Below are 13,613 nucleotides of genomic sequence, written 5' to 3'. Positions count from 1 at the left end.
CGCCAATGCAGGCCTCGTGCCTCCGTCCCCGCCCACTCACATTGCATTCACATTTTGAATATTGTGCCCAGTTTTGGTTCCCACATCTCAAAAAAGGACATGGAAGAACTGGAGAAGGTACAGAGAAGGGCAAGGAGTGGCTTCCATATGAGAAGACTAAAGAGGCTAGGGCTATTCAGTTTAGAAAACAAATACTTGAGGGGGAACATGACAAGGGTTTACAAAATATTATATGGTAAAGAAAAAGTAAATAGGGATTTATTATTTACTCTCAATACAAGAACTAGAGATCATAAAATGAAACAAACAAATAGGTAGTAAGTTTAAAACTAACAAAAGAAAGGCAAAGGGCTGGGAGAAATGCTTTTGAGCTATGAAAATGTGACATCTAGCCTCTTACAGGTGCTCAGGGGGGCTCTGTGGCCAGGGCTTTGCTTGAAGATGGGACCTTTCAGGTCCGAGTGGTCACACGAAACCCCAGGAAGAAGGCTGCAGAGGAGCTGAAGCAGAAGGGAGCTGAGGTGGTCAAGGGTGACCAGGATGATGAGCAGATGCTGGAGCCAGCTCTGAAGGGAGCATATGGAGCCTTTGTTGTGACAAACTACTGGGAGCACTGTAGCAAGGAGAAGGAGGTTGCACAGGTGCAAAACTCAGTTTATCTAAATGCTGTATAACACATTTGTGGAACAGAGAAGGATCTAATAGCTGCAGTGAGAGAGACATATGACACAGTCATTCCACAGCTATGGCTTAGTGCAGTATGGCCAGCACCAAGTAATCAGAAATCCTGAAGCAGGCCCTGGTTTTGCAATACTGACATTGCTGGGTTTGCTGCGATTGCCCTCTGGCCCTTAGGGATCATGTTTTCAAGCTTTTCTCCATAACCAGGAGAGGTAGAACCAGAGCTTGGTACATAGTGACTCCAGGTGCTGATGCACACTCTGAGTTCTGATCTGCACTAGCAAAGCCCTCCTCATTCTTGCCATTGCCATTACCCTGCTCCCCGCCTGGTGAGGTAGGCTCAGAAGTTGGACTGCATGCAGGACAGAAGTGGTAGACATCTCACTGTCACACACTCTAGGAAGATACTGGCTCTTGCCCTGTTACTGTGCCCTTCACTGTACCTGTTATTCTTTCAGATGTGCTGCTGACCTGTTTTTGCAGGAAAAAAAATCTCTTTGTAAAATAGTAGTCACTATGTCCCCCTCAGCAAGGTGTGCACGTCAGAACAGGGAAAGGACAGCCCTGAGCTGCCTTTAGCAAGCATTGGTTTATCCATTTTTGGTAAGGGACCAGCCTGTCCCAGTACCCAAGAACTGTGCACTGAGGAACAGTATTTCCTAGTCCTAGGGAGGTTCTTGGAGCATAGGTGCATCCTGGGTGGAGGGTTTGACTCACAAGAATCGCCTAAATTCAGTTTCCCTTCCCATACCTGATCCATGCATAGGGCAAGCTGTTGGCTGATATGATGAAGAGGCTGGCCCTGTGCTACGTGCTGTACAGTGGCTTGGAGAATGTGAACAAGCTGATGGAGGGCCGGCTGGAGGTACTTCACTTTGATGGCAAAGGCGAGGTTGAGGAGTACTTCCGGATGACTGGTGTCCTCATGACGAGCGTCCGGCTGCCCTTCTACTTTGAGAACTTCCTCACGGTCTTCTGACCCCAAAAGGCCCATGATGGGGAAGACTATGAGCTGGGTAAGGGGCCCCAGGGAGCCATGGGAGTGTGTAGAATGTAGTTCTTATCTTCTTTCTAATAAAATTTTCTATGAATCTATGATATCAGAAGCATTGGGATGGACCAAAGAGCCTTTTTGCTCCAGGGGTCTCCCCACACTGCAGTCAGAGGTGTGAGTGCAATGTGGGGAATGTACCTGAGGTAGCTTTAGTCTAGTCAGCTTAGGTAACAACAGTGGTGGAGAGGCAGCAGTCCAGGCTTTAGTGTAGGGTATATAGGCCCACTGGAGACTCAGAGTATTCCTGAAACCATGCTAACACCTGCTCTTGACACAAACCCTCTGCTCCACTGCTCCAGTTAAGATGTGGCTCTAATGTAGAGCTGCTTTCTAGGTTCCAGACTGTGCAGATTAACAGCAACTGGGGAGGAAGCCAATAAAGGCAGTAAAGGGAGATACTAGCTTGGGCAACCCTTTCAAATAAGTGCTGAAGCAAAGGGGCATGTTGTGCTCCATGATCTGGGCATGCGGCATGTCTCAGGGGGATGGCAGGGATGAACAAACCCTCTGCACCCAAGGCTCCTTTCAGCAGCATATGACCCTGATTCAGAGGGAATTCTCTTAGGTCCCTAAGGCCATTTCCCCCTCATGCTGTTTAAAAAAACACCCATTTGCAGGGCCCTAAACCTGTTAACTATGGCTCCGTGGAAGGCTGGTATGGCTCAAATGCTACAATGTCCTTGACTAGAACTTGGGTCCTTCACACTCTCTGCTCTGCACCTATCCCCCTGGGAGAGACTCCCATGACTGGCATGGCCGTTGCTGATCTGGGGCCTGTGGTGGTTCACCTGCTGAAGTCTCCAGAGAAGTATGTAGGCCAGGACCTTGGGCTCTGCACTAGCAAGTTCACTGTGGAAGAGTACGCTGCCACCTTGTCGAGACATACTGGGAAGGCTGTGAAAGACACCAGGGTGGGAAGTGCTTGGTTTTATTCTTTCTGCAGGAAGGAACAGGGACCTGGGCCATCAAATTCACCTGAGGAGGTAAAAATGTGCCAGTGTCTGCCAGAGGGAACTGGGTATTCAAGACCCTAGAAAAGAGGCAGATACTCACCACTCCCACACCATGCTCCTATTCAAGGTCTAGGGCTAGACACTCACACTTGCCAGTCAATCCAGAAGATCTTAGTCCCTGGGCTTTCCTTTTAGGCAGGACCAAAACATGGATGCATGCAAGGCCTCTGTGTTGTCCATCCATGTAGCCCAGAGCAGGAGGCTGTCTGACTGACACCAGGGAAGGCACTTAAACCAATAGTCACAGGGGCCACAAACTGCTCTTCTCATTTTTAGGTGTCCAAAACAAGATGCCTAGGATTACATTTATGGAACGGAGTGCCTATGACTGTGACTGAGGTCCGTGGGAGCTGTGCTTTGACCATATAAAGGACTATAAAAATTCTAAATCCTTCTAAAGATCTGGCCATAAGTGTCTGTAGTTGGGCAGCTAAAGTTAATGGACATTTTTGATAATTTTGGTCTTAACCTGGCTGTGCCTCAGTTCCTATCTTTTAAATGACAATCTCCCCACCCCCACCTCAAGGGACTGTGGTGGCAATAAACCGCTTAACAGTGGTGCAGCACTAGGACCCTTGAGAGAGCTGTCAAAATGTGCAAACAGAAATTCTGCAACACTAGGTTCAAGGGTTTAACCTTTTCCTGAATGAGGCAGAGTGTAAAAATAGCATGTAACCTTGTAGTTCTACTGCCTAATGGAAGGATGTCCAACTTTTAAGCCCCTGGGGACCACATGCCACAGGCCGCACCAGGCCACTGGGCTGCATGCCACACAGACACTCCCTTTGCTATATTGCCTACCCACACATGCACCCCCCTCCCACATGCACACACAGCTGCACCACTTGGTTGCATTCTCTTCCCCCACTCCAAATACATGGGGTCCTGAACTCACTCTCAGTTCCCCCACAACACTGCAGCACCCAGGAGTGGAGGCAGGAAGTGGGGCAGAGGGACCAGGAGACTCTGTGCTGTTGCAGCTGGGACAATAGGCCAGGCAGGAGCCCAAGGGCTGCAACTTAACCCCTTGTGGGCCACCTGTGGCCTACAGACTACCAGTTGGACAGCTCTGCCCTAATGCACAGATCCCAGGGGGTTGGACTGAGGTTGCATAGAAAGGCTTAATTCTGGCATTCCCTCAGTTTAGATTACTTGACTTTGCTGCCTTTACATAGGCTGTGGGTAGTGGTGGTTGTTCTTTTGTATCCATTTTGGATTCTTTGAGGTGCTGCCCAAGCAAAGTTTGACACACAACCCATTATTTATGCCTCAGAGTTCTGCCAGCAAAGGTACATCAGCTAGAGATGCGAGACAACTGCATTCATCACTGATGCAGTTCTGGTTGGAAAACCCCAGGTACAGACACAATTCTGTCAGCAGAAGGAAGTGTTTGGCAGCGAAGCTTTAGTTGTTCAGGGGAACTGTGGTAATTTTAGAGGCAGAACAATTCCTGTTAATAGCAGAGTTGCATCCACAACATGGGTCCTACCTGCATTAGTACTGCCATTGTAGTTAAAGCAGCAGCTCTCACAGGCTTCCTGCCTCTGCCCCAAGCCTGCTTCCCCAGAGCTGATTTCTTCTATTAGTCTTACTTGATTTTGGACAGGTCCCTGCAGTTTTTCTCTTTTTTTTTTGTGCGCTGCCCTGAATTCTGCTTATAGGTTCTATGAAGGCAGTGGATTCAGTGAGTGTTCAAAATACAGGGGGGCTGAGCCCCCCCCTAAGAGACAAGAGCTTCCCATAAGCCCCCTGTGGCAGAGCACGTTGGGTGCTTGCCATGTTAAGGATGCGTGAAGGATTTTAAGGGGGAGGTGTGTGGCGATGCACCTTTCGCTGCTTGCCACTTTAAGGGCCTGAGTCGGCTGTGAGGCAGCCTGCAGGTGACTGCAGAGCTAATCAGGCAGTCACATGATAGCCAGGAGGCCACTTGATTGGAGCAGGGCTGAGCAGCCTCAGAATAAGAGCGGGGCCTGAGAAGCAGAGCTAGCAGTTGCAATTGGGGAACTGAAGGGTGAATGTCTCCTGGTTGGAGTACTGCTGTTCCCAGAACACCTGGAGGTTAAGGGTAGGAATGGTGGGGAAGGAGGAGGTTCCTAGGGACCCAAGGGGTCCCAAGCGCTGAGGAAATGGGTATGGGCTTAGGGAAAGCGAGGCCAGCCTAGGAAAGGGGCTCGGAGAGTGTGGGCCTACTGAGGGGCTAAGGAAGCCCCTGATTACATCTAGTAGTGAGGTCAGGGGCTCAGATGAGCCCAGTGGAGAAAAGGGGCTGCCTTGTGTAAGATCTCTGGGGGCAGCAGGCCAGCCCAATAAGAAATTATGGCTTTATGGTGGGGCCCAGAGGAGACCCCTGCTGAGTAGAGAAGTCAACTGCTGCTACACTGATACCAGGGGAATCTCAACTGATCAAAGCAAGGGGGCCAGGGCCAAAAAGCTGAAGGGCAAGTGAATCTACCGCAAAGGGCAGGCCAGGGCTCTGGAGAGCTACTGGCACCCCGAATCCTCTGGAGGCGAGGCCAGAGCCTAAAAGAGGATGAAGGACCCTTCGATGGGGGGGGACATCAGTGCCAAAGAGAGGATAGGCAATCAGCTGGACAGCAAGCTGTAATGATGGAAGTGGAAGCCCTGCCTCCTGAAGTGAGGTATCCTACGAAGGGCTTGAGAGATGAGGCCAGGGACCAAGAGTAGGCCATGAATTGGAGGCTGCAACAGAGTGCCCAGGAGTGAGTTGCCCAGATGGAAGACCATCCAGGAGCCCAGTGAGGGGAAGAAGGACTAGGGCAGCTAGGCCTGCAGTGGTCCTGGGGAATAACCTAAAACTATACTCTGCTGGAGTTGGATGGTGTGGTGGGACTGCCCATGGTAGGGTGGTCAGCAGAAAATGCCACACCTGTGCCTGCCTAGTGAAAAGCAAGTATGAGGCTCTGGAAAGCCTCAGGCCCTGCTGCCTTGTGGGTGACCTGTGGAGGGAAAAAGCTAGGGGAGCACACCCTGAGAGAAAAGCACTAGGCTTGGGTGACAACACAGGGGCCGGGAGGGCCTGAGGCCCAATGCCTGAATGAGTGAGGCCTAGTGGGAGGCCAAGAGCGGGGCCCAGGCACATCGACAGACCTGAGGCCCAAGGGGTGCAAGGCCCAGACACCCCAGTGAGGGGGTGGAGTAGTGACCCCAGTGAGGGGGGCAGAGTGTGAGGGGCTAGAAGCCTAATGTGAAGCAAGGAGCCCAGAGTGTGTGGAAGTTGAGGCCCCTGTGAGGGGCTGGAGTTGAGGGCCCAGTGAAGGCATGTGGCCAAGGCATGTCTACAGAAACCTGAGGCCAAGTTTTGGCCAGAGGCAAGTGCAGCCCAGTTAAAGGGCCAGGAGAGCAGTAGTGATTGTGGATGCCACCTGTGAGGCATGGGACACCGTATTATCCACACAGGAGAGGTTGGAGCCATGTATTATGCTCTTGGCATCAGAGTATTAAATGGGCAGCCTCCTGTGTTTTTCCATCTGCTTTCTTTGATACATCAAGGCATGGCAGGAAGATTAGAGCAAACTGCCCTAGACGGGTGGGTGGGCTGACATTGTGACCGGCCCCAGAGATGGCCCCCTGTCACAGTCCCCTATAAGAGATGAGAGGTCTTATGGAGAGGTCCTGGCCCACCCCATGCTTTTCTAAGCAGCTCAGGTGGTGGCAGTAGCAGCAGCAGCACCAGGTCCTTCCAGCTTCCACTGCTCCAGATTCCCCCCACCCATCCAAGAGTCAGAGTATAATTTGAACCCTGAATTCTGTGATCTTTCCACATGGCTGTAGAGCTGGGTCTGCACTTTGTTACAACCCTCTGCAGATTTCTTGCCTACCCATAGACTTGTCCCTTTTCTGTAAAGATTGTTTATTCCAGGGCCCCAGTCCCTTTTATTCACAGCTGTTAATAAAGCTGCCCAATAATCCTGTTTAAAGAAAGATGAAATTGAGACATAGAAATCAAAGGTAAAACTTTCAGTTGTAGTCTCTGCTGTTGGGTACCTCACTGCGAATGGTTAAACTTCCATACAGACAGCAACTGGAGTGCCAGCTACTCAGGCTCTCCAGTCATGTCCTGGCACCTCCAACTGGCACTTCTGGAAAAACATATGTAAGTGTGACAGGAGCAAACTCCCAAGCCTGGTCTCAGTACTGGCCCGCTACCTGTCTATGGGCAAACCTCCCGCCTCACTCCCTTGCCATGCCTTGTTGTTAAATAATTCAGATGTTTAGGCAGGAGGCTGCCCTTTGAGCACCTTGTTGTTCCTGGATGGTAAACACATGACTCCAACCATCCCTTATCATGTCCCATGCCTCATAGATGACATACAGTTTGTTACAGCTCTGGCTTCAGCCAGGCCAAACTCAGTGCATTGTTAGGCCTCTTGCACACTGCCCTATTAAGGGCCACACCCATTCTGACCTCCTCTCACTGGGGCCTCTGACACTCTGCATGCTCTCACCCAGGCCTCTCTTACACTGCCCTGTTTCTGGGCCACATACACCCCACCCTGCTCCCTTTGAGCGACCACATAGGCCATCAGGCTTAATTCTCCACTCCTTGGCCAGCCCTGTCACAGCCTTTTGGGTCTCTCCCACAACTCTCATCTGCCTGGTGGCTGAGCAATTTACCAGACTGTGGGCTGACTCTGCTCTTAGCCCCCACTGGGCCACTTCACCCCTCCTTTGGGCCAACACTCCACCCCTACCCTGGGGCCCGGGGTCTTACACCCCTATAGGTCTCTCTCTCTAGGTGTGCCTGGCCTCAACTCTGCCCTTTCATTAGGGCCTGGGGTCTTACACCCCCTTTGGGCTCAGGTGCTTCTCTGTAAGTGTGCCTGGCCCTAACTCCTGGATCTTAACCCCTTATGGGCTCAGGTGCCTCTCATTAGTGTGCCTGCCCCTGCCCTCCTTGCTCTCACAATAATCCACCAGATGGTGAGGGCTGGAGTTAAGGTGCCCCTACCCGCCTTTCACCAGGGAGGTCAATGGTCTGGCCTTCTTGGGGACTCCCATGCCACAGGGAGTCCCACCAGGCCACCCTTCCTCCGCAGGGTGCAGTTTCCAGCGTGCCCAAGACCAGGAGCCTCCTGCCATCCTCATAGCTCCTGCCCTTACCTCTAAGATGTTTCAGGAGCAGTAGCTCAGCCGGGTGATGTTACTTCCTTGACGGCTGGCAGCAAACTGCTGCTCCAGCCCTGAGACCTGGGCTCTAAAATGGCCGCCTTCTTCAAGCGCCTGCTGACTGCCTGCTCCAGCCCATAAAGTGACAGGCACCCAAAAGGTGCTCTGTCACATTAAGTGATTTATGCTGAGTTGCAGAGGGACCTCCATCTGAATGGAACCAGAACTCTGGCACCCCAAACTCCACACTGCAGCTTCAGCTACTATTGCAACTTCACATCTGTGTGTGCACACTTCCTCCCTCCCCCCAGTTTTGCTCTGTAACACCTCAGAGGAGTAGTTCAAACTGCTACAGTAATTATGGATGTGTGGTGCCACCTCATGGTTAAATGAATGACAAACAGTATCCTGTTCAGAGTTTTATGGTAGTAGAGTGGGTATTCCAGGGATTTGGAAGAGGGGAAGTGGGGAGGGGGAGAGGTGCTGCCAGTGATGGGGATCTAGGCAGCAGTTGGGGAGGGCATGGTAAAATCACATTAGTTTGTTTCCTGCAGAAGCTATCTTCCTATAAAGCACTTCTAAGGACTTGGACTTCATGCTTGCTTCAATTTTATTATGTGGCTGCTGGTTTTTCCCCACTCCAAGAAAACCAAATCTAAATGTCACTTACAAATCAGTACTAGACCCAAAAAGCAAGTTGCATCAAGGCCCATACCACCATGTTAGAAATATTCCTTTTTAAACTCTCTACAGACCATGTTGGGGTAGAAATTTTACCCCATTTCCAGCAGGGATTAAGAGTAACATGAACTGGCCCCCTAATTCTTGTTCTGACCAACCAAGACTTCTCTACACTCCCATTCTTTCTGCAGATCTCAGCTGAGGATTATGAGAAGCTTGGCTTCCCTGGGGCCCAGGAGCTGGCTAACATGTTCCAGTTCTACGCTATGAATCCAGATCGCAATATGGAGCTGACCCTGAAGCTTAACCCTAAGGCCCAAACATTTGATCAGTGGCTGGAAGACAACAAAGTCAACTTCAAAACTCTCTGAGCCTCTGTGCAACAGAAACTAGTGAGTATCCCAGAAAAGCACAATTACTGTTAAGCAAGTCTGCATTTTCAGCACAACTTTCAAAATAAAAGGATTTGTTTCTGTAATTCGGTGAAAAACTGGAGCTACAATAGCCCAGTACCAGATTCTTAATAGTACATAGGGAGCAAACAAGAGCTCTAAGCTACAGGCATGTGCTCTATAGAATCATAGAATCATAGAAGTCAGGTCAGAAGGGACCTTGTAGATCTTCAAGTCCGACCCCCCGCCTGGGCGGGAGAAAAAAACTGGACTCAAATGAGTCCAGCCAGGTAGGCATCAAGTCTCTTCTTAAAGATCCCCAGGGTACGAGCCAGCACCACTTCCCTTGAAAGTTGGTTCCAGATCCTAGCTGCCCTAACTGTAAAGTAGTTCTTGCGGATGTCTAATCTAAACCTACTCTCCAATAATTTGTGTCCATTGTTCCTTGTCATGCCAGGCGGTGCTAGGGGAAACAGTGTCTCCCCCAAACCCTTCTGGTCCCCCCTAGTGAGTTTATAGACAGTCACCAGGTCCCCCCTCAGCCTTCTCTTGTGAAGGCTGAACAGGTTTAGGTCCCGCAGTCTTTCAATGAATGAATGATGTACCAGCCTCTCCCAATAACTAATGAAGGGTTACCATATTTCCAGTATCAAAAAATAGGACACTTGGATGGCGGGGAGGGAACAGGGGGAAGGGGTAAATGGTTGTGGGAAGGGGCAGTGATATGCCCATGCCCTGTCTCTGCCCCTTACTCCTAAGCCACAGCTTCCCCCAACCCTGCTGCTGCCTCTCACTCCTTACTCACTGTACCCCCGTCACCTCTGTTGGTGCCCCTCACTCCCAACTTGCAGCTCCCTGCCCTCCCACTCCCCAGCCCTGCTGCCCACACAGCTCGCATGTGCACACACATGCTCTCTCTCTCTGTCTGCTGAGGTCCCTTCTGACCCTAAAAATCTGTGAAATCTGTGACATGTCCAAAAAACCCCAAATGTATGGTAACCATAGAGATGACTAAATTAGTTGTTCTTAGAGTGCTGGAAAAAGTTAGTTTTTTTATTTATCTATTTATTCATTTACCTGGGGGGCTGGCTGGGAAAGTCCTGTGCTGTACTGCCCTGTTCAGAGCTGTAAAATATTACTGGCCATTTCCACTTAGCTTCTGGTGGCACAAGATCTGATTTTGGTCTTTTTTTCCTCCTAGTTCTATGATCTGGATTTCAGCAAAACTCACTCTCCCTAAGGAGTACAAGATTGGACTGGGTTAAGTACATATCCCTTTGCTTTTACACTGTTGTAATTAAAGTTGCACTTACCTGACCAACCATTGCAATACCAGGAAGTCATATCAATGTGCACAGAGGCTTCAGAGACAAAGCCAAGGTTTTCTAAAAGTCAGGCAGCTATAATTAACCCTTTACGTGTACAGCTTGTGGCTTAACTGAATTAGAGATGTGAAGGGGATTTTTATAGTTGGTGATTCCTGAGCTTCCAAGAGGGCACAGATGGAGAGTTAACATTTTCACACAGCCTGTTCTCAAAGCTTATGCAGGTGTGACAGGCTAGCCACTGGCGGCTTGGCCTGGGGGGTTTTGAAAAGTTAAAAAATTATTGGTGGGGGGGGGGACTCCCTTTTCTCCACCAATCAGGCCCCTAAAGAAGAAGGCTGCCCCCGCCCCCTCACCCAGGGGCCAGGTAGAGCCCGGACCTGAGTGAAGATTCACTTCTCATGTCTCCGGATGGGTCCCAATGGCCAACTGGTGGGGATAAAAGGGGCAGCGCACGTGGCTCCGAGGAGAAACAATGAGGGACGAAGGAGAGGAGTCCTGAAGAGCTGGTATGAGCTGGCCAGCGGGCTGGAGTGGTTGCCTCAGAAGAGCCCTGGGAGCTGCAGGAGGCAGCTCAGCGCAGTTGGAGTGCTGCACGGGACAGAACACGGTGGGTTTGAGAGGGACCCAAGCCTGGAGCTGCAGGCAGCAGCTTGGGCCCTTTCTTTTTCTTTCCATCCCTTGGCATGAGGCCAGGAGGATCCTGGAGGAACTAGAGCCCTGGAGCTGCAAACAGTAGCTCAAGCATTGATGGCTCTGTGGTAGAGTTCTGGCTAGCCACATGGAGGACCTGGGCTCAATCTCTGCCTGAGGCACCAGAGAGGTGAGCTGTGGGAAGAGAGATTCCTCACTGGGGAGGAAGGTTCTCCTTACCTCCTTTCCCTGCCCCACCCCTCTGGAGTGCCTGTGCCTCATATTTTGGGAAACCCTGCGCCTCAAGCTTTGTTATTGATTTGCCTCTGCTAGCTGTATATGTGTACCTAACCTTTACTGTATCCCCTCTTGCTTCCCTGCATTGGCACCCCCTGAGATTGGCGGTGCAACCCCTGGGCCACCTAGCATGGGCACCCCACCACTGCCAGTGACACCTGTGGGTGGTCACTGCTTGCCACCCCCGCTTACACTGACACCACCGGCAGTGTCTGCGGGTGGTCACAGACCACCGGTTGCCACTCACCGCTTGCCACCCCCTGCTGCCCACGCCGCCACACCTGCCTGTGGGAGCTCTCTGCTCACTGTCGCCATGCCCCCACTGCTGCCGCTACCTGCGGGCATTCTCCATGACCCCCCAGCCTCTGGGGTCATGCATCGTTCATGCTCCCCTGTTCCCCCCCCACAGGTACCCAGAGGATTGTACCCTTATTATCCAGGATCCTCCATAATCTCCTGCACATATGTCATATCCTAACCCGGGTCCTTTTAAATTGTATGTGGTTAAGTTCCAACTGATGTCTCGGCTCTACTTTATGGGGAATAGGAGGAGAGCTGCTCCCCATAAGCAGCCATGCCTCTTCCATAGCACACTGGCACCCACTAAATCCCTTCAATTGAAGAGGGGGTACCTTGTCTGAGTACCACCCAGGTTACATAGGCCATGGCAGAAGCAGGTTAAAATACAAGTTCCTGAACTGGCAAACAGTGGGTGCATCTAGACGTTCATTAATGCACTGTAATTATGGTGCATTACAAGTTTAATACCTGTAATAACAGGTTCTAAACAATGTGCTGTAATCAGCACTACTGCGCATTAGCATGGATGAACATTTTTTTTTCCTCCTGGTGTTAACGCACATTAGGCTAAGTCTACTGCGCATTAGCATATTTAGGCCAGTCACGCTAATCCGCAGAATTAGTCTTCTGCACATTAAGGGCACGTGTACGTGTGACTAATTGCCTGTTTTTGTGGTTTAATTGCATCACACTTTACACATACGGGGTTTTTTGCTATTTAAATGAGTTTTTTACATTGTGAAATAAACCACATCCCAAAGGTGCACATTGAAATGATACAGCCATTGATCTGTCACGTGTACATGGTAATTCACTGCATGATGTGTAATAAGCTAGTTTGTCCACCAGATGTCACTTCAGTTTGCAGGTATTTGTGTGTAGCAGGTATTTTTGGACACCAGGTGTAAGCCCAGCCGGACATAAATCAATCTTCTGCTGACCTACCCAAACCCCTGCACCTGCCCTCCATGGCCGTAGCCAGGATGCCCGCCTGGGCTGTTACCCATGGCTTCCAAAGAGGGGCCTTGATTGCCAGGGGAAATGTTGGCCTATAATACGCCCCTGGTTCATGCAAGGAATTAATAACCACCTGGTTGCCTAATGTGGGAACCTGGGAGTGCTTTCATTTACCATTCAAAGCAAATGGTGGCTGCCTGGTCCCAGGACTGCAGACTGTAGCCTACAGGCACCATAACATTTTTTTTCATTTTGTGGGCACGAGCTGACAGCATAGTCAAACCTATGGGTCCTCCTGGCAGCAGACATCCCCAGCAAGCTGCCACTGACTGCACAAAACCCCATGCCTGCCCTGCACGGCCATGGCCAGGGTGCGTGCCTGGGCCATGCTGCCCCTGGCTCCCCAAGTGGGGGCCTTGATTGCCAGGGTCACTGTCAGCCCATAATCCACCCCCGGTTTATGCAAGGAATTAATTACCCCTTGTCCACCTAGCATGGGCACCTGGAAGCAGTTTCATTTGCCATTCAAAGCAAATGGTGACTGCCTGGTCCTACAACTCCCCAGGTCCAGGGAGGCTAGGGGTGTCAAGCAGGGCCAGGTGTCTGTTAGGCACCTGTTGGGGGGGCCTCCCTGTCACTCCCCACCCACAGTCCCCCCAGCCCCGACAGTGCCTCTTACTGGGGAGCTGCCAGCACAGGAGGGGCAGGACAGGGATTTACCAGGTTTACCAGTTTTACCTAACCCTCTGTTGGTCCCTCTGTTGATTTGGCAGTGAGGGGAACAAAGACAGGCAGCCAGGCTTGAGTATCTGCTAATTGCCCGTATTGAAAGAATGTATGCCTATCAAGCTAATGCAAATCCCTCCATTTGCCTGTACACACATGGAACATGAAGTCAAGCAAATATAAACCTTTATTTACATAATTAAACATATTTTATATATTAAGCATAATTTACATTATTTATCAAACCACAAAACCACATTTACACAGTAACAATAAGCAATAACTAACAAGCCCACAGGCAGCGTCAGCAGTACTTCTTTCAAGGGGTGTACTGCCAATTTCAGGGGGTGCATGTGTACCCGTGTGCACCCCCTATGCATTGCCAATGCCAAGAAGGGGTTGCCTGGCTGGGGGGGGGGGGGGGGGG

The 13,613-nt window shown here is 50.7% G+C and overlaps 1 protein-coding gene across 2 annotated transcripts; it reads left to right on the top strand.

Annotated features, from left to right (window-relative positions):
* Positions 1 to 336: 336 nt before the first annotated feature.
* NMRAL1 (NmrA like redox sensor 1) lies at positions 337 to 9,065 on the top strand. 2 transcript variants are annotated; one of them, XM_019507563.1, is made up of 4 exons: positions 337 to 641; positions 1,448 to 1,697; positions 2,456 to 2,718; positions 8,748 to 9,065. In XM_019507563.1, the coding sequence occupies exons 3-4, from the start codon at positions 2,479 to 2,481 to the stop codon at positions 8,925 to 8,927; spliced, it is 420 nt and encodes a 139-aa protein (XP_019363108.1). In that variant the 5' UTR covers positions 337 to 641; positions 1,448 to 1,697; positions 2,456 to 2,478; the 3' UTR covers positions 8,928 to 9,065. The 2 variants fall into 2 exon arrangements, with proteins under 2 accessions (XP_019363108.1, XP_019363109.1); XM_019507564.1 differs by having other exon boundaries at positions 359 to 641; positions 2,456 to 2,646.
* The last annotated feature ends 4,548 nt before the right edge of the window (positions 9,066 to 13,613 follow it).

The sequence above is a fragment of the Gavialis gangeticus genome, unplaced genomic scaffold (genome assembly GCF_001723915.1).
Source record: "Gavialis gangeticus isolate Ggan-Ray unplaced genomic scaffold, GavGan_comp1, whole genome shotgun sequence".
In the NCBI taxonomy this organism is placed as follows: Eukaryota; Metazoa; Chordata; order Crocodylia; family Gavialidae; genus Gavialis; species Gavialis gangeticus.
Note: the sequence above shows the minus strand (reverse complement) of the source record. Positions and strands in the feature narration are given on the sequence as shown.

Bases quoted from the DNA above. Each gene is read 5' to 3' on its own strand.
- NMRAL1 (XM_019507563.1), top strand. From the start codon at position 2,479: ATGACTGGCATGGCCGTTGCTGATCTGGGGCCTGTGGTGGTTCACCTG. The intron at 2,719-8,747 runs GTAAAAATGTGC...TTCTTTCTGCAG, and splicing joins CATCAAATTCACCTGAGGAG to ATCTCAGCTGAGGATTATGA.